We start from the raw sequence: 18,661 nt of genomic DNA, 5'->3' as shown, positions 1-18,661 counted from the left end.
CTTCAAATTTTTATGCCAGATTCTAAATATCGGCTAAAGGCTTGTATTTGTCTATAAATTTCAAATTTAATTTTTTTAAGCTAAAAGATATTTTGCTTCAAAGAATTCTTACGAAAATGTTCAGTTGATTTTAGAGAGAAGTTTTAATTCCAATTTTGAAGCTTATTGAAATAAGTGTATACAAATTTAATTTAAATATTTTGGCTCAAATTTAGAGTTCCAAAATATTTTCATAATTAAATTTAGAATTGACTTATCTGAAGTATTACTTGTATAGAAATTGCTGATCTCGGGTATCATAAAGGCTCATGTAAAATAAATATAATGTCGGATATTGTACTAATATTATTAAACTATTATTTTACAAACGGCATGCACCTTTCATTCTGTTAAAAACATGCAATAAAACTGGATTTTACTACCGTATATCTATCTACCCTTATTTTTTTAAAAAAGGTGTCAACAACTTACAGGTAATTTTCTTATACAGGTATCTCTACATAACTGTTTTATTCTAAGTAGGTACTTTTTTTGGAACTATTTACTACTTTATGTGCAATATATGAATTTTGTATCTTTTTTAAGAAATAATATTTAAAAGATATTTTTGTTTTACTGATATTTCAATTTTACTACAAAAATATTTAAAGTAGGAAATGGTTTCATTTACGTCATAATTAAATGTTAAATTGTATTTGCGATTCAAATATGTGCATACATTTAATGTGTTCTCCTTAAATGTAGAATTAATTAAAATCTATTTTAAGGTTTTTGACCTTGTTCAGGTTTGACTTTAACATTTTGCTTTGACCCATGATGGAAGTGAATTTTAACCAAGTGGATAATAGATAATTGGCGTAAAAATAGAATATCGGTTACTACATTTTTATAAAATTATAAACATAATTTATCTATGAACGATAGTTGATAGAAAAATATTAGAGAAGTTGGAGAAAGAAGAGATGAGCTCCATATATAAGTACTAAGAAACTACCCTTTAAAAATAAGCATTAATAATGAAAAATTTGAAATTTTTTGAAAATACTGATATTATTTGAAAACTTGGAAACGTTTTAAAAACTGAAAGTTGCAAATTTTTTGAAAATTTTGGAAACATATTCATTCATTTGAAGTATTCATTATGAAAAATTTTAAAATTTTTGAAAATACTCATATTGCCAATTTTTTGAAAATTTTGAATTTTCTTAAATTTTGGGATACCTATTCATGTCGGTTGGTCCATACTATCGAAAAAATCTGATATTTGACCGCCAAATGACATTGTTTTATTTTTTTGTATATCTGAAATCGTTTTACCTGCCCTTGCAAAGATTTAAAAAATTATTCATTACGTCAATACAAATTATGTTTTTTGAATTATTCAAATCGGATGCTTCGCTCCTTCAACAATTTTATTTGCATTTTCTGCACTCTGGTGTTTGTATGTGTTTATGGATACAATTTTTTGTCGACGATTAATCACGTGATCGATTTTTAAAGGATTTTTTTACCCCCCTCCATCCATTTTGGCAGTACACCCCCTCCCCCATCAAACATCACATCTATTTTTAGTTACGAAAATAATGGTAAAATTTTTGATTGCCAGGTGAAAAATATATACAAGTGATATCTTACTATACACATCACTTCCTCACGTGGATTATGTAAGACAACGTCTAAAGAAATATTGTTTTCACAATTTCACTCATGTAATAATGTTTTTTTAAATAATTGTCTTTGAAGAACTTCATGTAATTAAAATTAACATACATTCATTGACTGGTTGTATTTTTTTTTTCGCTGACGATATAATCTCATTCCTTGAACAGCTATAAAATCTGTTTTGTCTAAAAAATATTTTCCATTTCAATAACTTCAAAGATTTATAGAAACTACGAATAATATAGTAATAATTTCTAATCAATAAACTTACGTTTAGTACAGGGCACAAATGTTTAATTTGTTTTATTATTTTCAAGGAACAGGCTAAAATATTCTTTTGATTCAGGCATTTTTCGTTAAATTAAGATTTGTACTACGATGTAATTTTAAAATGTTTATTTATCTAAGCCGATATCGGTACGCATATAACGTTGATGTCAGTACGCATACAACGACAGTATTTTATTCACATACACGACGACTTATCACAATCGACCCATATAGAAATGATCTCATTGAGAGCGAATGACGAGAAGTGTGGGCGTAACGGACTTCCGTTGCATTAGTACGGATTTACACCCTAGCCGCGCCTGAATAAGTTTCACTTCAAAAATCAAATTTTTGAAACAAGTCATTTTTTTTAAAATTCTCAAGAATTTAATATTTTCAAATATTTCAAAAAAATTTAAAACTTTGTTAAAAATTTTAGTTTCTGGTATGGTAAGTTCCGGCGATTTGCCTTAAGGCATCCATACCATAAACCAACTTCCCCAAATGTGTACCCTACTCTTTTTCCACTTGACCACCCCTGCTACTCGCTGACGACGTCGGCCTTTTCGTGTTAGTTCCATGTGCATCTGCTGTACACTGCCGCTGCTTTTGTACTGGTGTACAAAATATACTGGTGTAGTGGTGTACTCGTGAAGTCGTCGGGGCCGACTCGAACTCGCGTGTCGCGATCACATCACTAACTGAAAACTCAAATTCACTTCTAGTTAGAACGCGAAGAGAATCCGAGGCGGACGGACGTACTTGTGCGTGTCTGTTCGACCGATAAAGGAATAAAAATAAAATAATAGAAATAGAAATAGAATAAAATTAGAAACAGTATTCAATTGAAGTGAAAATTATTTTTAGTAGTAATAGACATATGATGAAAGTTGTTTAGATGAATCTGTATGTTGGACCCGGGAGGGAGATTTAATGTTTAAATACCAAAAAGACTTGTTCGAGGTTAAGCGTGCTTATTCTATGTCAGTGTTCTAAAACAGTGGTTTTTAACATATGGTTAAATTAATTTTACAAGTGACTTTTACCAGTTTGTTGTAAAATTGATTTTTTCTCTTTGGTTTTTGTGCAGTGAAGTGGTGATGTGTTTGTATTTGGATACAAGTGTTATGGATACAGTGAGGATTTTAAATTAATTACTTTAAATTTATCACGAGGAATAAATAAGGTGAGGATTTGTTTAAGTTTTTCATCATTTATTTAAGATGAAATATTTTTTGTTAAATGAGTTTTTTATTTGTGGTTTGTTTCCTGGGAAGAGAAATTTTGACCTTGTTGCGTGTACCTTGTTGCAAACAAGCGTCATGGTCGTGCGTAATTTAAGATAAATCTTTAAAAAGAACAATATTTTTAAAATTATTTTGCGCTTTAAATTTATTATTTGAAGATTTAAGTCATCAACTCTCCTGATAAAAAAAAATTGAAATAACTTAGTCATTATTTATAAGAAATGAATTTATAATAAGATTATATAATTATCAATCAAATATTGTTAATATTATAAATAACGGGAAAAGAGAATAAAAAAAAAATTATATTTTTCAGTCAACTGTCAATTTTTTTTTTATTCTTTAATACAAATTTAAAAATTCAGAACTTATTCATATCCATAAAAACTGTGAAAATAGAGATTTTTCTCTATATTTAAAAAAAAATTAATTCAAAAAGCTAACTAAGAAAATTTTTGGGACAACGAACTCTGAATTAATTTGTTATTCAGGCACTGAATATATTATATTTTTTAAGCATTTTTAATGTATTTAATTCTTTTTTATATCAAAGTATTATACACATTTTTATTATATCTATTTATTTAAAATTATATCTATTTAATTAAAATTATTCAATTTGTTCACCCCAGCTCTTTTAATTTAAAATTTAAAATTTTAATTTTATTTGAAATTATATCTATTTAATTAGTATTATTCAATTTGTTTATTTATTTTTATATTAAAAAATTTTAAATGTATTCATAGTTTATGTTTACAAAACTTTGCAAAAATAAAGATTTTTTTGCACGAGCTTTGGTAAAGAAATTGAATTATTTTAAATAAACTAACATATTATGAATTTGTTTTTGAATTCGTATGTTAGTTAAACTATCTCTAATAATAATATCTATAATTTTAATGTATTAAATTTTTTTTTTTGAAGACGAAACTTGAATTATTTTAAATTCAGGTACTTTTTTAACTAGTTTGAACTATTATACGTTTTAATTTAAATTATAAGTTCAAAATATTATTTACTGTTAATATACAGATTAAATTATTTTAAATAAATAAATTTAATTAACAATATGCAATATATTATATATTTGTTTATATAAATAAACATAATACTTTTAAATTCAACTATAATTAACTTAATGATCATTATTTTTTTAAAAACTTTTTTATTAATAAAATTTACTCATATTGCTTGAATGTTTTTTTCTTAATTAATATTTCTCATTAATTATTTCAAAAAAACTATTTTTGATTTAAATAAGATTTTTATATAAAAACATAAAATTGGCCTTTATACTTTTAAAATTAGCTTGATTAATAATTTCGTTGAAACCAAAACTTTTAAATTAATTTAATAATAAAAATATGAATATGAAATTTAAAAAATTCTATGTTTAAATAAATATGGAAATTATTATTTTATTTATTAAGTAAAAATGATTTAATATCAACCAACATTTTTAAATATATTTAAATATATGAATTTTAAAATTAAAAATCTGAATGTAAAATTTAAATAGTAAACATTATCTTATCTATGGTTTTAACTAATTTTTATATTATTATCAATATTATTATTTTACTTATTTATTAAACAAAAATTTTAAATTGAGGATTTTTTCTTTCTGAAATTATAGCACAATCAAATTTTTTTAATATAATTGATACATATAAAATATTAAAGTGCTAAATTTCTTGTAAATGAAATAGTTATGTATATATAAACACCTAAAAATAAATTTATAACATAAAATAATATAGTATCATAAATATAATATTTTTATAACAAAAAAATCGTAATTTTAAATTTATTTTTGAATAACAAACAAAATTTTATAATTTAACTATTTAAGAATAAATAAATAAACTTCTGTTGAACCTCGTTAAGACGTTAATGCTTATAGCAATATCCCGCTTAATACACCATAGGTGTAATATCATTTCTCGCTTAAGACGTATTTTTGGTCCCTGTCAATATTTATGTGCAAGAAAAAAAATTATATAATACAATTAATAGAATAATATGAATACAAGTTGCAAGTTCTCAATTTAAAATAAATAAAAAAATTCGAAATTTATATTCATTCATTATATTTACTTTGTCTATATAAAAAAACAATTGCATTGAACCTTTGTATATAATAATATTTATTATTCTACTTTTATAAAGTACAAATATTTGCAAATAAAAATATTTACAGAGAAGAAACTTGAATAAATAAATTAAAATTCCACATTTGTATTACAATAATACCATTGGCAAATCTAAAGTCAGTCTGAACAAACCACTAATTGGGTATTAAACATTTGAAAAATCATCCTTCTCTAATATAATAATCCATCTTCAGGTACAATTCAAAATCATATTATCTTTTATTATTACATTTATAATAGGATTTTAACTGTACATCCAATTTCTCGTGAATTGTATTCGAGTCGAATGTGTATAGGTAGAGGTAATATAATATAATATATATGTATATATGTATATTTATATGATGGTGTTGAGTTTTTCTTGTGTATTTTTAGTACGGCTAACCTTAGCACAATATCAAGATTTCTCGGAAATGTTATATTGCGTTTCTTCTAGGTATAAACCTACCTACTAGGAACTACATTGTATAGAATTGAGTCCCGGCGTCGCCTTTTAAAAATAATATGGAATGAATTCAGAGAAGACGTTCCCAAAAATTTGCCTCTTTTCGGTTTTATGAGAAATGGGGAAATAGGATGAGATGGGACGAAATTTTTAGGGGTTTGAATTAATTAAAATTTTGGTTCTAGGCTAGTCTAATATTTGAATATTTTTTACATTGGGTATTTTGAAAATAATTTCTCTGTAATCTTATATCCTGACTCATCTATAGGGATTTTTAAAAATACTAAACAAAGTTTAGTATACAGTCATCTATCCATTTATAAATCGTTAGAAAAAACAAATATACATTTCTAATAAAATAAATTGTATAATAAACTTAAATGAAACGCCAATGTTGTCTTAGCCATATATTATTAACAACTATATAATTTACATAATAATAAAGAATAAAATTAAAAAGCTCAAAATGGCGGGTCAAAAGCTCCTTCTACCAAATTTTGGTTATTTGTAAAAGCACGCCGTTAGATGACGACATAACTAATTAAATTTTACCCTTTAATAATTAAAATCATATGTTAATCCTCTCATTACACAGTCATCTAATAAAGTTTATTACTCAGTTATCTATCCATTTATAAATTATTAGCAAATTGGAAAAACTAATTTTTTCAGTGAATAAAGCTACAATTAATAAATATTCTAGTATTAAATTTTTGGCGATGGTATTAAATATTTTTTTATATAAAAATTATCAACAAAATATTATAATGTTAAACATTTTTTTTACATCTAATTTAAAATGTTTAAAATTGAATAAAAACAACGTATAAATGACTGATAAAATGAAAATTAATAAAATATAAATGCAAACTCATTTTAAACACAAACATTACATTAAGTGAAATAATATAAAATAAAATTATGTTAATGACATGAAGTAAAAAGTACTATTAATTTAAATTAGATAACAAAAATTAAAGCAAAAAAATATTAATTTTGTTTAGTAATTTGTGATAATTGACACTCTTATTGCCATAAATCGTTTAATATTAAAAAGAATAATAATAGAGAAATATTCGTAATTATAAAAATTTTAAATAACCTAATTTATTTAAATTATAATTAATAGATAAATTTTAAATGTCCATCCTATTCGACGAGATATAAAGTTTTGTAAAAATTATTTTTTGTTTTTTAAATAATTTTATTAAGTCTTTTATACGTTACAAGTCCTAGTTCAGGATTTCTTTATTGGATACAATTACATAATATAATGAAAAAAAAATAATGTAATAAATATCTGAAATATATAAAATTATTAACAAAAAAATATAATACATATCTGAAATATATAAATTATTAACAAAAAAAAATATAACACAGTTCCGGAAATTTGATGTTAAAATAACTCAAAAAAAATATATATATAACAAAATTAGAAAGAAAGAAGAAAGTATTTGGGCATTAATATTTTTCAAAATATTTATAATAGTAAACAAAAAAGGTTTTGTACAGACATTTATTCAAATAACAACACAAAAAACAGAATTATTTTTAAAAATAATTAAGTCTAGAAAACACTTGTCTTATATTATATACTTTTCACTATCTAATAATTTTACATTATTGCATATAACAATTTTTTCTCATGTTAATGTTGTTGTTTTGAAAAAAAGGTTTATAAGTTCATTAGTTAAAAAAATATTAATTTAGTTTAGTAATTTTGTGATAATTAACACTTATTGTTATAAATCGTTTGCAATATTAAAAACATGTAAAAGAATAATAATATAGTAATTATAGAGAAATAACTTTAATTGCTCATTATTCTAAAAAGTCAAAATTAGTTTTCTTCTACATTAAGGAATTTCTCAATATTTTAAAATTTAAAACAATAAATGCTTAAAATGCTAAAAAAATATTTATTATAAATATAAAGCAAATCATAACGAATCTCAGATCCAAAACTTGAAATTATAAAATATAATTCCTCCTTGAATTTAATAAATATATTTATATTTATTTTAATAACATGATACAAGAATGTAATATTATAAAAAAATCGGTATTATTCTATACATAAAAACAAATTATATAAGATCATTATAATTTTTTTTCTTTTTTTATACTTTATTTAACAGCAATCAGAAATTATAAAAATATTGCTCATAAAAAATTATTTTACATGCAACAACCAAATGCACAAAATATTTCATGTGATACATTTTAAAATTATGAGAGCTATTTTCATACCAAGTATTTTAAAGTTATCTATTTAATGTCAAAATTATGCAAATATTATTAAAATTAGCCAAGTACAATGTTTCATATTTACAAATGTATTACTAGCATTTTTTTAAAAAATGAAGTCATTGAAATTTCAAGGAACAGATTTGGTGTGATAATTATTTGGTGTGTGATTATTTTTATCAATGCAATAAAGTTTTAAGAGTAATAAATATAAAACTATGTAAAAATTTACGAGTATATTGAAATATAAAGCACGTGTTGTACTTCCAATGTGGTTATTAATATCAAATGGAATTCTTGGAATCGTTTTACAACGTTTATTTTATATTCTACATTGTGTATAACATGACATATTTTAATTAGAAATGAATTAATGGTAGGAAATGAATTAAAATTGAATTATTGAGTAATATGAAGTATCAGAAATAAATTAGTCATTTACATCCCTTAATAAAATAAAATGATAAGGTATAATATTTTTAATACAATTAATTTATAATGAAATAAATAAATACATATTTCTATTAGAACGAATAAAATTATAAATATTAATGCTTTATTTAATCTTTTTTATAAGCAATCTTATTTTATTTAATTTTGCTTAATAGCTCAGATTTTATACATAAATTAATAAGTTGCGATTAGGATTTATTAATAATTATATCATATATTTGATTTATATTGCTTAATATTTTTTCACAAAATTATTACTTGAAAAGTTTTTAAGTATATCACTTAAATGTTTATGAATCTTTTTTTACTTGATTTTATTTCGATTTTCTTATACAATATGATAATATATTTTTTGGAATATTAATTGCTACTAATAATGATCTAGTTACATTATTTTTCTTTAAAAAAAAATTTCTATCATATTATTTAGTAACAAAAGTTTACTCAAACTATCAAGTATTATTATTATTACACAAATTTCAGTTTTGATAACTGACAAATGCTTCAAATTATCTTTTCTAATTACAATTTATCATTCCTATTCATAGAAAATTCCAAGAATTAGATCATAATCTAATTTAAAAACTTAAAAACAAGTTTTGTCGTTTATATAAAGTTTTTTTTTATAAATGTAAGAGTTTGTGCTTGAAATCAGGCAATTTTATTTAAAGATAAATTATCCATATAATTATTATATTTATTTCTGGTAACTTCTACGAATTTTCAAATATTTATTATATGTATTTACAATATTAATGCAGAAGAAATAAAATTGAATAACCGAGTTTTGAAATGTAGTTCAATATTCAATTAATTAACACTTTATAAAACTATTTGATTAATTACCTCACAATTTGATTTTAATCACTTCTAATTAAATTAAATTATAAATAAAGTAATTATTAATCTATCAAAGTGCACTGCCAATATCTTCTGTATACTATTTCATCAATTCTAAACAAATTCCTTTATATCAATTATAATAATTAAAAATTTTATCAAATGCAATATAGCCATTACAATTCATTTAGCTAAGTAATTTCCATAACAATAATTCTTAACATTTTGTTATGTTTTTGCATAACTTGATAAATGGAATGCATAATTATAATTTGTTTATAGATACCTGAAAATAGAAGTAAAATGTAATACAGATAATTTTGTAATGATTACGAGGTATTTTAGATTTCTTTTACTATGTGGATTTTCCAGAATAACTTTTTTTTAACGTATATGGAATTGTTTTGATATTGTTGTTGTTTGCTATTGGAGTTAAAAATTGAAAAAAATTGAAGAATACTGATATGTTTTGAATTGAAAAATTGTTTTTTGATAGTAACTATATAATAGATAATATATAATATACTGTGATTAATTTAAAATTAGCAAATTAAATGAGCAAGTTACATATTTTGTTCTTACTTTACTTACTTACTTTTATTTTTTTCACTTTCATAAGTGAGATACATGGTCTATTATTAAAACTAAATGTTGGTTTCATTTTTTTCATATTTGAAACTTTTGAAAAATTTTCATATAATTTATAATCAAGTTTAAATACAAGTGAGTCTCATATTACAATTTATAACAAAAATTTGTCTCGATCCTTTTCATATTTTCTACAAATCAGTACCATATGTTCCTATAAATCGTACTCCAATAAATAAATAAATAAATAAATAAATTTGCGGTACAATTTTTTCTATTAATTCCTCTTATTCACAATTAATTAATATTTTAATCAAAACAAATACCAATACGCATTTTAACATAAACTTTGGTTTCATGTGAATTAATTTGTAATTGACGTACACAATTTTTTTCAATCTTTTCTAGGTATTTCCAGAAATACAGATATGATCATATTTTTTGCAACAAATTGTTGATAAGTTTCTCACTTTGTAATTTGCTTACGTTGTCTTAAAATCATTTATATAATATGTATATAAAATATGCAATTGAGTAAAAAAATTGGTAAATCTTGTTTATAACTTTGTAACAGTATATATTTTATTATGCAACTTGATATATTCTTGTAAAAAAGCAATATTTTTTTTATTTAAATATGAAAAACTCGTTACACTAAGCTTTTAATTTTCACGTTTGATCTATTTAGTATTTTAATATTAATTCGCACAAAATTAGATTTAACATTATTATTATAATCGTTATTCAACAACTATGAGAATTGTGTCCAAGGATCACTAATATAAATATATTTGATATCTGATATATAAATTTGATTAAAATCTGTGCATTTATATGCTAAATCATTAAAAATATCTTATATTTATACTTAAATTGCAAAATATTCATGCAATATAAGTATTTATGGAATAAGTACTTCTATTCATCCATGGTTTGCTTATAAATAATTTTTTTTTACTAATTTCGGCAATAAGTTAAATATTCTCATTATTAATTTCATATTTTTATCATTTATTTAATTTTTTTTAAATTATTTTTTATTATTTTATTAAATAATTTGTTATGATTTTCATGAGAAATTTTATTTTAACATTGTTTCAATGTATATCTGAAGTACATATACTGAATATTTAATTAATTTGAAAATAAATGTTGATTGTTTTAATTTCATGGAGTCAAGTGCTTCATTAATAAATATATAAATACATACAAAATTTGTGTTGATATCATTAAAGCAATTATCAATCATAAGGTCAATAATCAAAGAAAGTAGTTGCAAGTGGCTTAAGGCAAGTTGCATGATAGGTTTAATTTTAATTAAAGTCAAAAACAAATATGCTTATTTTATGAAAAATTTTGATGAATTTTTAAAACTAAATGTCTGGTCGCAAGGCTGTAATATTTTAGTAAGTTCTATAAGACCATGGTAAATATAGTCAGAAAAGTTCCATAAAAATTGTCTAATTTTTTTTTACACGTTAATTACAAAAAAATGTTTCTTTCGATCTTCACTAAAAACTAATCAGTATCTTTCACAACCAATATCTTTCCAATTTTTATACGTTTTTGAAATTTTAAAATCGATTCAGCATTGCGGACTAAAACGTGACCGATTTTTTCACTTTTCTGCTATTTACAAAGAAACAGCTTGGCTGATAGTCTTGCAAAACTGGCAAAAGCTAGTTCTTATTGAGTTACATTGAATGGCTTTTAAATTTTTGAAATCGGTTTAATGGTTTTTGAGAAAACGTGGAAGAAATGTCTAAAATCTGTTCACACACACACGCCCATCTTTTTCCAAAATTTGGTCTCATTCTATTCAGAATGATTTGAAACGTCGAAAAAACATAAAATTAGCAAATCGATTTTTTTTATGATAACATAAACTTCTACTTTGGGAAGTTAATGAATATTTATTCTAACCCTGCTGATTGAAATGCAGTTAATGAATATTTATTCTAACCCTGCTGATTGAAATGCAGTAATGAAATTTATATTATGCATTAATCGAAAAATGTAGCTATTATTTTTCAAATTCTTTAAAATGAAAATAAGATATTGGACCTGTTTGCCCCTGGCCGTCCCTATTTAACTCGCAAAGTTTAAGTCATTTATATAATATGCAATTGTGTGAAAAAATTGGAAAACTTGTTTATAACTCAGTAACAATATTTATATCCTATTTTGCAACTTGATTTGTACTTGTGAAAGGTAACGTTTTTTTTTTCTAAATTCCAAAAACTCGTTGCATTAAAAGTTTACCACAAGCTTTTATGTTCAACATTTACTTTATTCACCATTTTCATATAAGTCCATACAAAGTTGAATTGAAATTATTATTAACAACTATAAGAACTATTTGAACTTGTCTAAAGACCACGAATATTTTTTTTATTATCATCTCTTTTATTTACAACGGTCCAGTTAAGGGGGTCTTCCTATGTGACGGCCTGTTTTTTAGGTATATTTTAGGATTTTTTTTTACGACCAGTAAATATTTAGAGCCTCAAGTTTTTTATCATTTATTAACACATATTTGGACAGTATAAATATAGAATTTCAGCTAAAAATATTCAGTCAAACTAGAGTTACAGCGCTCTGAACACCCCCGTCTCGAAAAAAAGAGCTCCCACTTCCTCCACGATTCCGGCTGATCGGCTTATATGAAAAAAAGCACGGAATGACCTATAATCAAATGAATATAAAAAAAATTGGATTTTTGATAGACATTTAAAATAAAAGTTGCAAATTAGGCGTTTTTTTTGTTTTTTGCTATAAAAAAATCGAAGATTGATAATAGTTCATTCCATGCGTTTAAATATATTGAGTGTGCCCTGTAAATTTCAAGTAATTCGGTCCAGCCATTTCTGAGATACAATGGAGAAAAGTTTGAACAACACAGTTTTGAGAAAAACGCCTTTAAAGTTTCTAACTGCCAACTCAGCGCTCCGAACCGCTCTTTCTTTTACCTGCTGTATCTTTAAAACGACTTCGGATTTTCTAAAATCGCTTTACTACCTTATTCTAGACATGTTAATGGAGCAATTTATGAAAAAAAAAATCGATTTTTTCAAGCCATCACATAGGAAGACCCCCTTAAGGACATTTAATAAATTTGAGGAGCATGTTGGAAAAACGTGGGGCAATGGGGTAAAAAGAACCAGGTGACAAATTTTTCAAAAAACAGCAAAAATTACATTTCTACGATGATAAATAAGCTGGGAGTTTTACTAAATGTAGTCACATAGTTGTTTGTTTGATATGTGTTATTTGTTGTGATATAATTAGTTTGGTTTTCACAATATATTAGCTCGAAGTCAAATTGGACCTTTGTACCCCGCCCTACACTACTTAAATAAAATTTACAAAATAAAAATTATACTAACGTGCTACTGTTACAGTTTTTCAATAAATTTCAAAGTACATAATTTAAATTAAATTAAAAGTGATTTAATTCTCGTTTCCTAACCACATTTTTCTTTCCTTCCAGAATCTCATCTCACCAAAAATAACCAACTCGTCCCCGCCATCACCATCACCATGCTGACACTATCCAGTTGTCCCCAATGTCGCCACGTGTTTCCGGTGACGTCGGCCGCATCGGTCGGGACTCCGACCGCACTTCCTTTCGCCCGAACGGATACGGAAAGGCGGATGGCGTTCGACCACCATTGCAACGACATCGTTGCATCGGCGACGACGAACAATTTCGACGGGCAGAACAGCTACGATAGTAATTCGTACGATAGCAATTCGGAAATCAACGAGGACTGTTGTTATTACGATTGGAACGATGAGGATTACGATTCGATGGAGGCAGAAAACGATGCCGAGATGGTTACTTATAGGGAACATGTTTCGACCAAGAGGCCTATCAGTAATAGGTAAGAGATAGAAAAACTAGTGGTGCTTGGCATCGTGCCTTAAGACAAAATGCTGGAACTTTTTGTACGGTAATTAAAAATCTGGGTATGGAATCCAAAAAAAATTACACAACATGTGTACATTATTAAAATCTCTATAAAATTTCAGATAATTTGATGTGTATATGTCCAATAAACATTTTTGACCGCCAAATAACTTATTTTTATTGAGAGTCTATAACCGCTGGATTTGCCTTCCCAAAAATTTAATCAGTTCTTCATCTTGTCAATACAAGTAAAATGTTTTTTGAATTACTGAAATCGGACTCTCCATTCTCTTAAAAACTTAATTACTGTTTTGCCATCGCCAAAAACTAGTCAGCATGTCTCATTATCAATACGAATCGAATGTTTTTTGATTTATTCAAATCGATTGATCGGTGTTTCCGAAATCGTCGACGAATATTTGTATTCGCACTCACACACATACATCCATTTTTCCTAAGGTATGCCAAAATGTTCAGAAACCTTCAAACCGTGAAGATATGCAAAAATTTTCATTTTCGATTTGTTTGCGATTACTATAACTTACCCTACGAGAAGTAAAAACTAAAACTTTTTTTTGATATTCTCTATTTTTTATTTAAAATAGTGCAAATGGGATTTTTGGGATGAGCTGTAGTTCACACTGATGTAAATTTTAGTTTCAGTATAAGTTGAGAAATCGTGGTTATCATCGTATGGAAAAGGACAACTTCGAGAAAAACTCTTTTTTGTGGTTCTGGGGAAGGAAACATGGAAAGATCGTGATGGTCAAAACAGAAATTTCCTCCGAAAATATTTTTATTTAGTACACATATTTTTGTATAGCTTTACTTTGAAAATATAAAAAAATTGAATCCTAAAAACTTCTAGATAGCACTTTATGCAATTATTTTTAACATTCTGTATGATAAGTTATAGTAATCGCCTAATAACCCAAAATGATAATTTTTGCATATCTCATCTGATCATTTTGGTATCCTTAGAAAAAATGGATGTATCTATGAGTGTGTGTGTATGTGTGCGTGTGTGTATGTATGTGTGGATACAATTTTTGTTCACGTTTTCGGGAGAACGGATCAACCCATTTGAATAATTCAAAAAACATTGGATTCCTATTGATGGGAAGACGTGTTGAGCAGTTTTTGGAAAAGGCAGGTCCAGCTGTTTCGAAGATACTGGGCAAAAAGTGCAAGAAATGGCAATTAAATTTTTGAAAAATTGGAGCGTCCGATTTGGTCCGATGATTCAAAAAACACTTCACTCAATTTTTGCAAATGTAAAGAAAGTTTAGATGAAGATGCCATTTGCAAAAATCATAAAAGTATATTTTTTCTGTATTCAATTTTTTCAAATGCTTCCAAAATTTCCAAAAATGCAATACTGGTTATTGTTTATTTTTTGACTTTGTATACAACATTACATTATTATTGTACATTAGTCAATTAATGTTTTCAGAAGAAAGATGAATAATTAAATTAAAAAAAAGTCAAACATTTTTAACTCTAGCAAAAATAAGATTTTTTTTCACTAAATAATGGCCCGCAGAAAAAAAATTAGTAGTTAGTTTAGTTAAATTTAGTTTTTTTGATATTCTCGATTTTTTTAAAAACAATAACAATCAGAATTTAGGGATGAGCATTTTCAAAAAATAACAAAAAACGCATTTTTTAAATTTTCTTTTCTAAAAAGTTTTCTTTTTGTAATTTAGTAACTATGTGACTTTATTATTCAATATTTATATTAATATTTTATTTTAATCAAAGTTTTACTTTTTCCTGGTTCGAATTTTTTAATTTGCTGAATGATGGCACACATAGAGTGTCAAAACGTACATATTAACCAATTAAGTTATTTATTGTTTTTTGTTTCGACTATTTGGCTTCAAACAAACATTTCAAGAATATTACAAGAAGAATATTTATTTCTCAAACTGTGTTTATTAATTTATATGTAACTAATTATTTACTACATATATTTATTACATTTATTAATTTTATTCAAAGACAAGCTTATAATTAAATACATTTTATAACACAAAAATAGCATTATTATATACAAAATCTTACAAAACTCAAAATTAATTGATCTTGATAAAACTTAATAAAAATGATATTTAATTAATTGAAAATATGAAAATTATTACAAATATAATAGTAACAAAGAGACAATGAAATTATTTGAATGACTAAAACATTTTTCTAGAGTATTTGTCGTTAATATTGATAAATTTTATTTATTTTCAGATTTAGTTTATCTGGTGGAGGCCTCATCACCATAAACCAAGAAGTAGAACCAGTCGAACCCATTACCCCACTAGAAGACAGTAGTTATAACCCATTAAGATTTTTTGGAAACCCAGCCTTCAGAAATATAGACGAAAGGAATAGTAAATTAAACTCAAGTAGTAAAAACCTTAAAAGAAATCATCATAAACCTGAAACATTGCTGAATAGATCGGAGGATGGCAGACGAGATTCCAGGAGGGAATCTAAAGTACAAGTCACAGCTGATAGGTAAATAGAAAAATAAAAGACTAGAATATATTTTTTTTTTGTTAATATTAATGTGTATTTTATTTTCTAGTTCTCAAATCTCGCCAAGTATGCCACTAACCTTCGTCCTACCTGCAACAACCAGCACAAGACCCACATCGCACATCCTGATGACCCAAAAATCAGAAATCCTGCAGCCGACAATACCACCAGATTTCCAAATACTATCTTACCCTCAAAGACAAAACAGGCCATTGTCTTTACAAATAAATTGTGACACCACAAAGCAGAATGTACCTTCGTGTATTGTCCTGAATCAAAATTTGAACACGACAAATGTGTTTCTATTACCCTGGTTGCAGCACAATCAGGATACATTGGATTCTCAAAGTGAGCTGAACAGGCTGGAACTGTTAGCGAAAAGGTTGTCAAATAGTTGTTGGTATTATGATAGTATGACTTGGCAGCAGAGCGAGGAGTTGTTGAAGGATTGTGCTTTGGGGACTTTTCTGGTTCGGAATTCTAGTGATCCTAATTATTTGTACTCGTTGAGTGTGCAGACGAAGAGTGGGCCAACTTCAATAAGGTGAATAAATAGATAAATAAATGAATTTTATGTTAAGCTAAAATTGAACAATATTACCGAAAATTTTATATCTTCTATATATATAAAAATAAGTCGGGTTTTCCTTCCTGACGAAATAACTCCTGAACGCACAAACCGATTTCGACAATTTTGCATTCGTTGCGAAGGTGCATCGCATCGCGCCTTAATGCAAGCTGCTGGAACTTCACGCACCGTAATTAAAAATTCGAGTAATGACACTAGTGAGAATTATCAGAATTATGCTTAGTTAAGTCAACGAGCAATTCTTGCCGCAAAGAATAATGATGTACACGCACTGAATTTCACAATACAATAAAAAATTGCTGGCGATTTGGTGACATACCAATGATTCTGACTTGTCTTCCGTTTGACTTCAAACGATTGCAATTTCCAGTTTGCCTTGCGTTCGCAATAACAAGTCGCAAGGCCAATCGCTTAGTATTTGCGGGATAAATTTCAAATAGATTATTTAGAAAATCATTGTTTTTCAAATGGGCAGTTATACGTTGCCTGTTCACGAGTTGGAAAACCATCCGCTTTGTTTGTGTTAACGTCAGACCAAATAACAAAAAATGTGGTTTACCAAAGAGCACTTCAATGAAACGGATAATTTGCGGATTCACTTTCATTTACTTAGAGAAGTTCAACTAAAAAACACTTCATTTTTGTAATCGAAATAAATTCATTACTGTTGTATAATAAAATCAAATTTTTTCCTTTTCAAATATAAAACAAACAAAAAATTTATTCATCTTTCTCACGAAACCATCTGGTGGCGAAACGGAGTTCGTCGGGTTTGCTAGTCTAGTAATAAAATTTTGGATATAAAACTGATATTCATGGATATCGGTTAGGGGATGCAATATCAATACAAATATACGTTCCCAGTATTTCAACAAAGCTTGCGTTTTTAATAATAAACTAGTTGAAAGTGGCATTGAGCGTTGAGGCAAGTTGCATGAACTTCCTGAAATGTGTAAAAATTGATTTAATCAATCAAAATTGAAATTTAGATGTTAGGATAGATAATAATTCTATTTATTGAGACTCAATATGAAGACCTCTAGAAAGAAAGAAATATTCAGTTTAATGCGAGTCGAGTATTAAAATATTATATATAATATTTTGACACTTGTTTTTACATAGAATGAACTAAAGGTTATTAAGGCAAGCCTTAAGGCAAGTTGCATGAACTTCCTGAAATGTGTAAAAATTTATTCAATTTAATCAATCGAAATTGAAATTCAGATATTAATATAGATAATAATTCTTTTTATTGAGACTCGATATGAAGACCTTTAGAAAGAAATAAATATTCAGTTTAATGCGAGTCGAGTATTAAAATATTATATATAATATTTTGACACTTGTTTTTACATAGAACGAACTAAAGGTTATTAGATTTATAGTTTAAATGGTTCCGAGAAACTCAAACAAAAAGGTGTGACATGTATCTATTAGAGCTTATGTTTCAATATCGAATATACCGAAATTTTTAAGGGGAATACCAGTATTGAACCGAAAAGTTAAACGGTATACCGGTATTGCATTCCTCTGCATATGAGAGATATATGTTATTTATTTTTTGTAATGTAAAATTTGTAAAAGAGGCTGCAAAATTATTTATTAAAGGACCATCTGCTCATTCATACTTGAGAGCGTCCCTATAAATGTGAATGTTTTATAGCACAATTCACATTTATAGGGGCGTTCTTTAGTGTGGATGAATTCATATTGGGACGTCT

General features: G+C 25.8%; 1 protein-coding gene across 2 annotated transcripts in view; it reads left to right on the top strand.

Moving 5' to 3' along the window:
* Nucleotides 1-18,661, top strand: part of LOC113384645 — a 58,161-nt gene that overhangs the window by 38,613 nt on the left and 887 nt on the right. Inside the window, exons 1-4 of one of the 2 annotated variants that reach the window (XM_026622390.1) lie at nt 2,686-3,118; nt 13,400-13,793; nt 16,061-16,330; nt 16,401-16,895. In XM_026622390.1, the coding sequence (XP_026478175.1) occupies nt 13,450-13,793; nt 16,061-16,330; nt 16,401-16,895 (1,109 nt within the window). In that variant the 5' untranslated portion in view covers nt 2,686-3,118; nt 13,400-13,449. Of the gene's footprint in view, nt 1-2,685; nt 3,119-13,399; nt 13,794-16,060; nt 16,331-16,400; nt 16,896-18,661 lie in introns of those variants that run through there. The other variant, XM_026622389.1, reaches the window with a different exon arrangement.

Source organism: Ctenocephalides felis, unplaced genomic scaffold (genome assembly GCF_003426905.1).
Source record: "Ctenocephalides felis isolate EL2017-DRISC unplaced genomic scaffold, ASM342690v1 CF-g0.4_SCAFFOLD_03571, whole genome shotgun sequence".
Lineage (NCBI taxonomy): Eukaryota > Metazoa > Arthropoda > Insecta > Siphonaptera > Pulicidae > Ctenocephalides > Ctenocephalides felis.
This window is presented reverse-complemented; position numbering and strand designations above follow the sequence as displayed.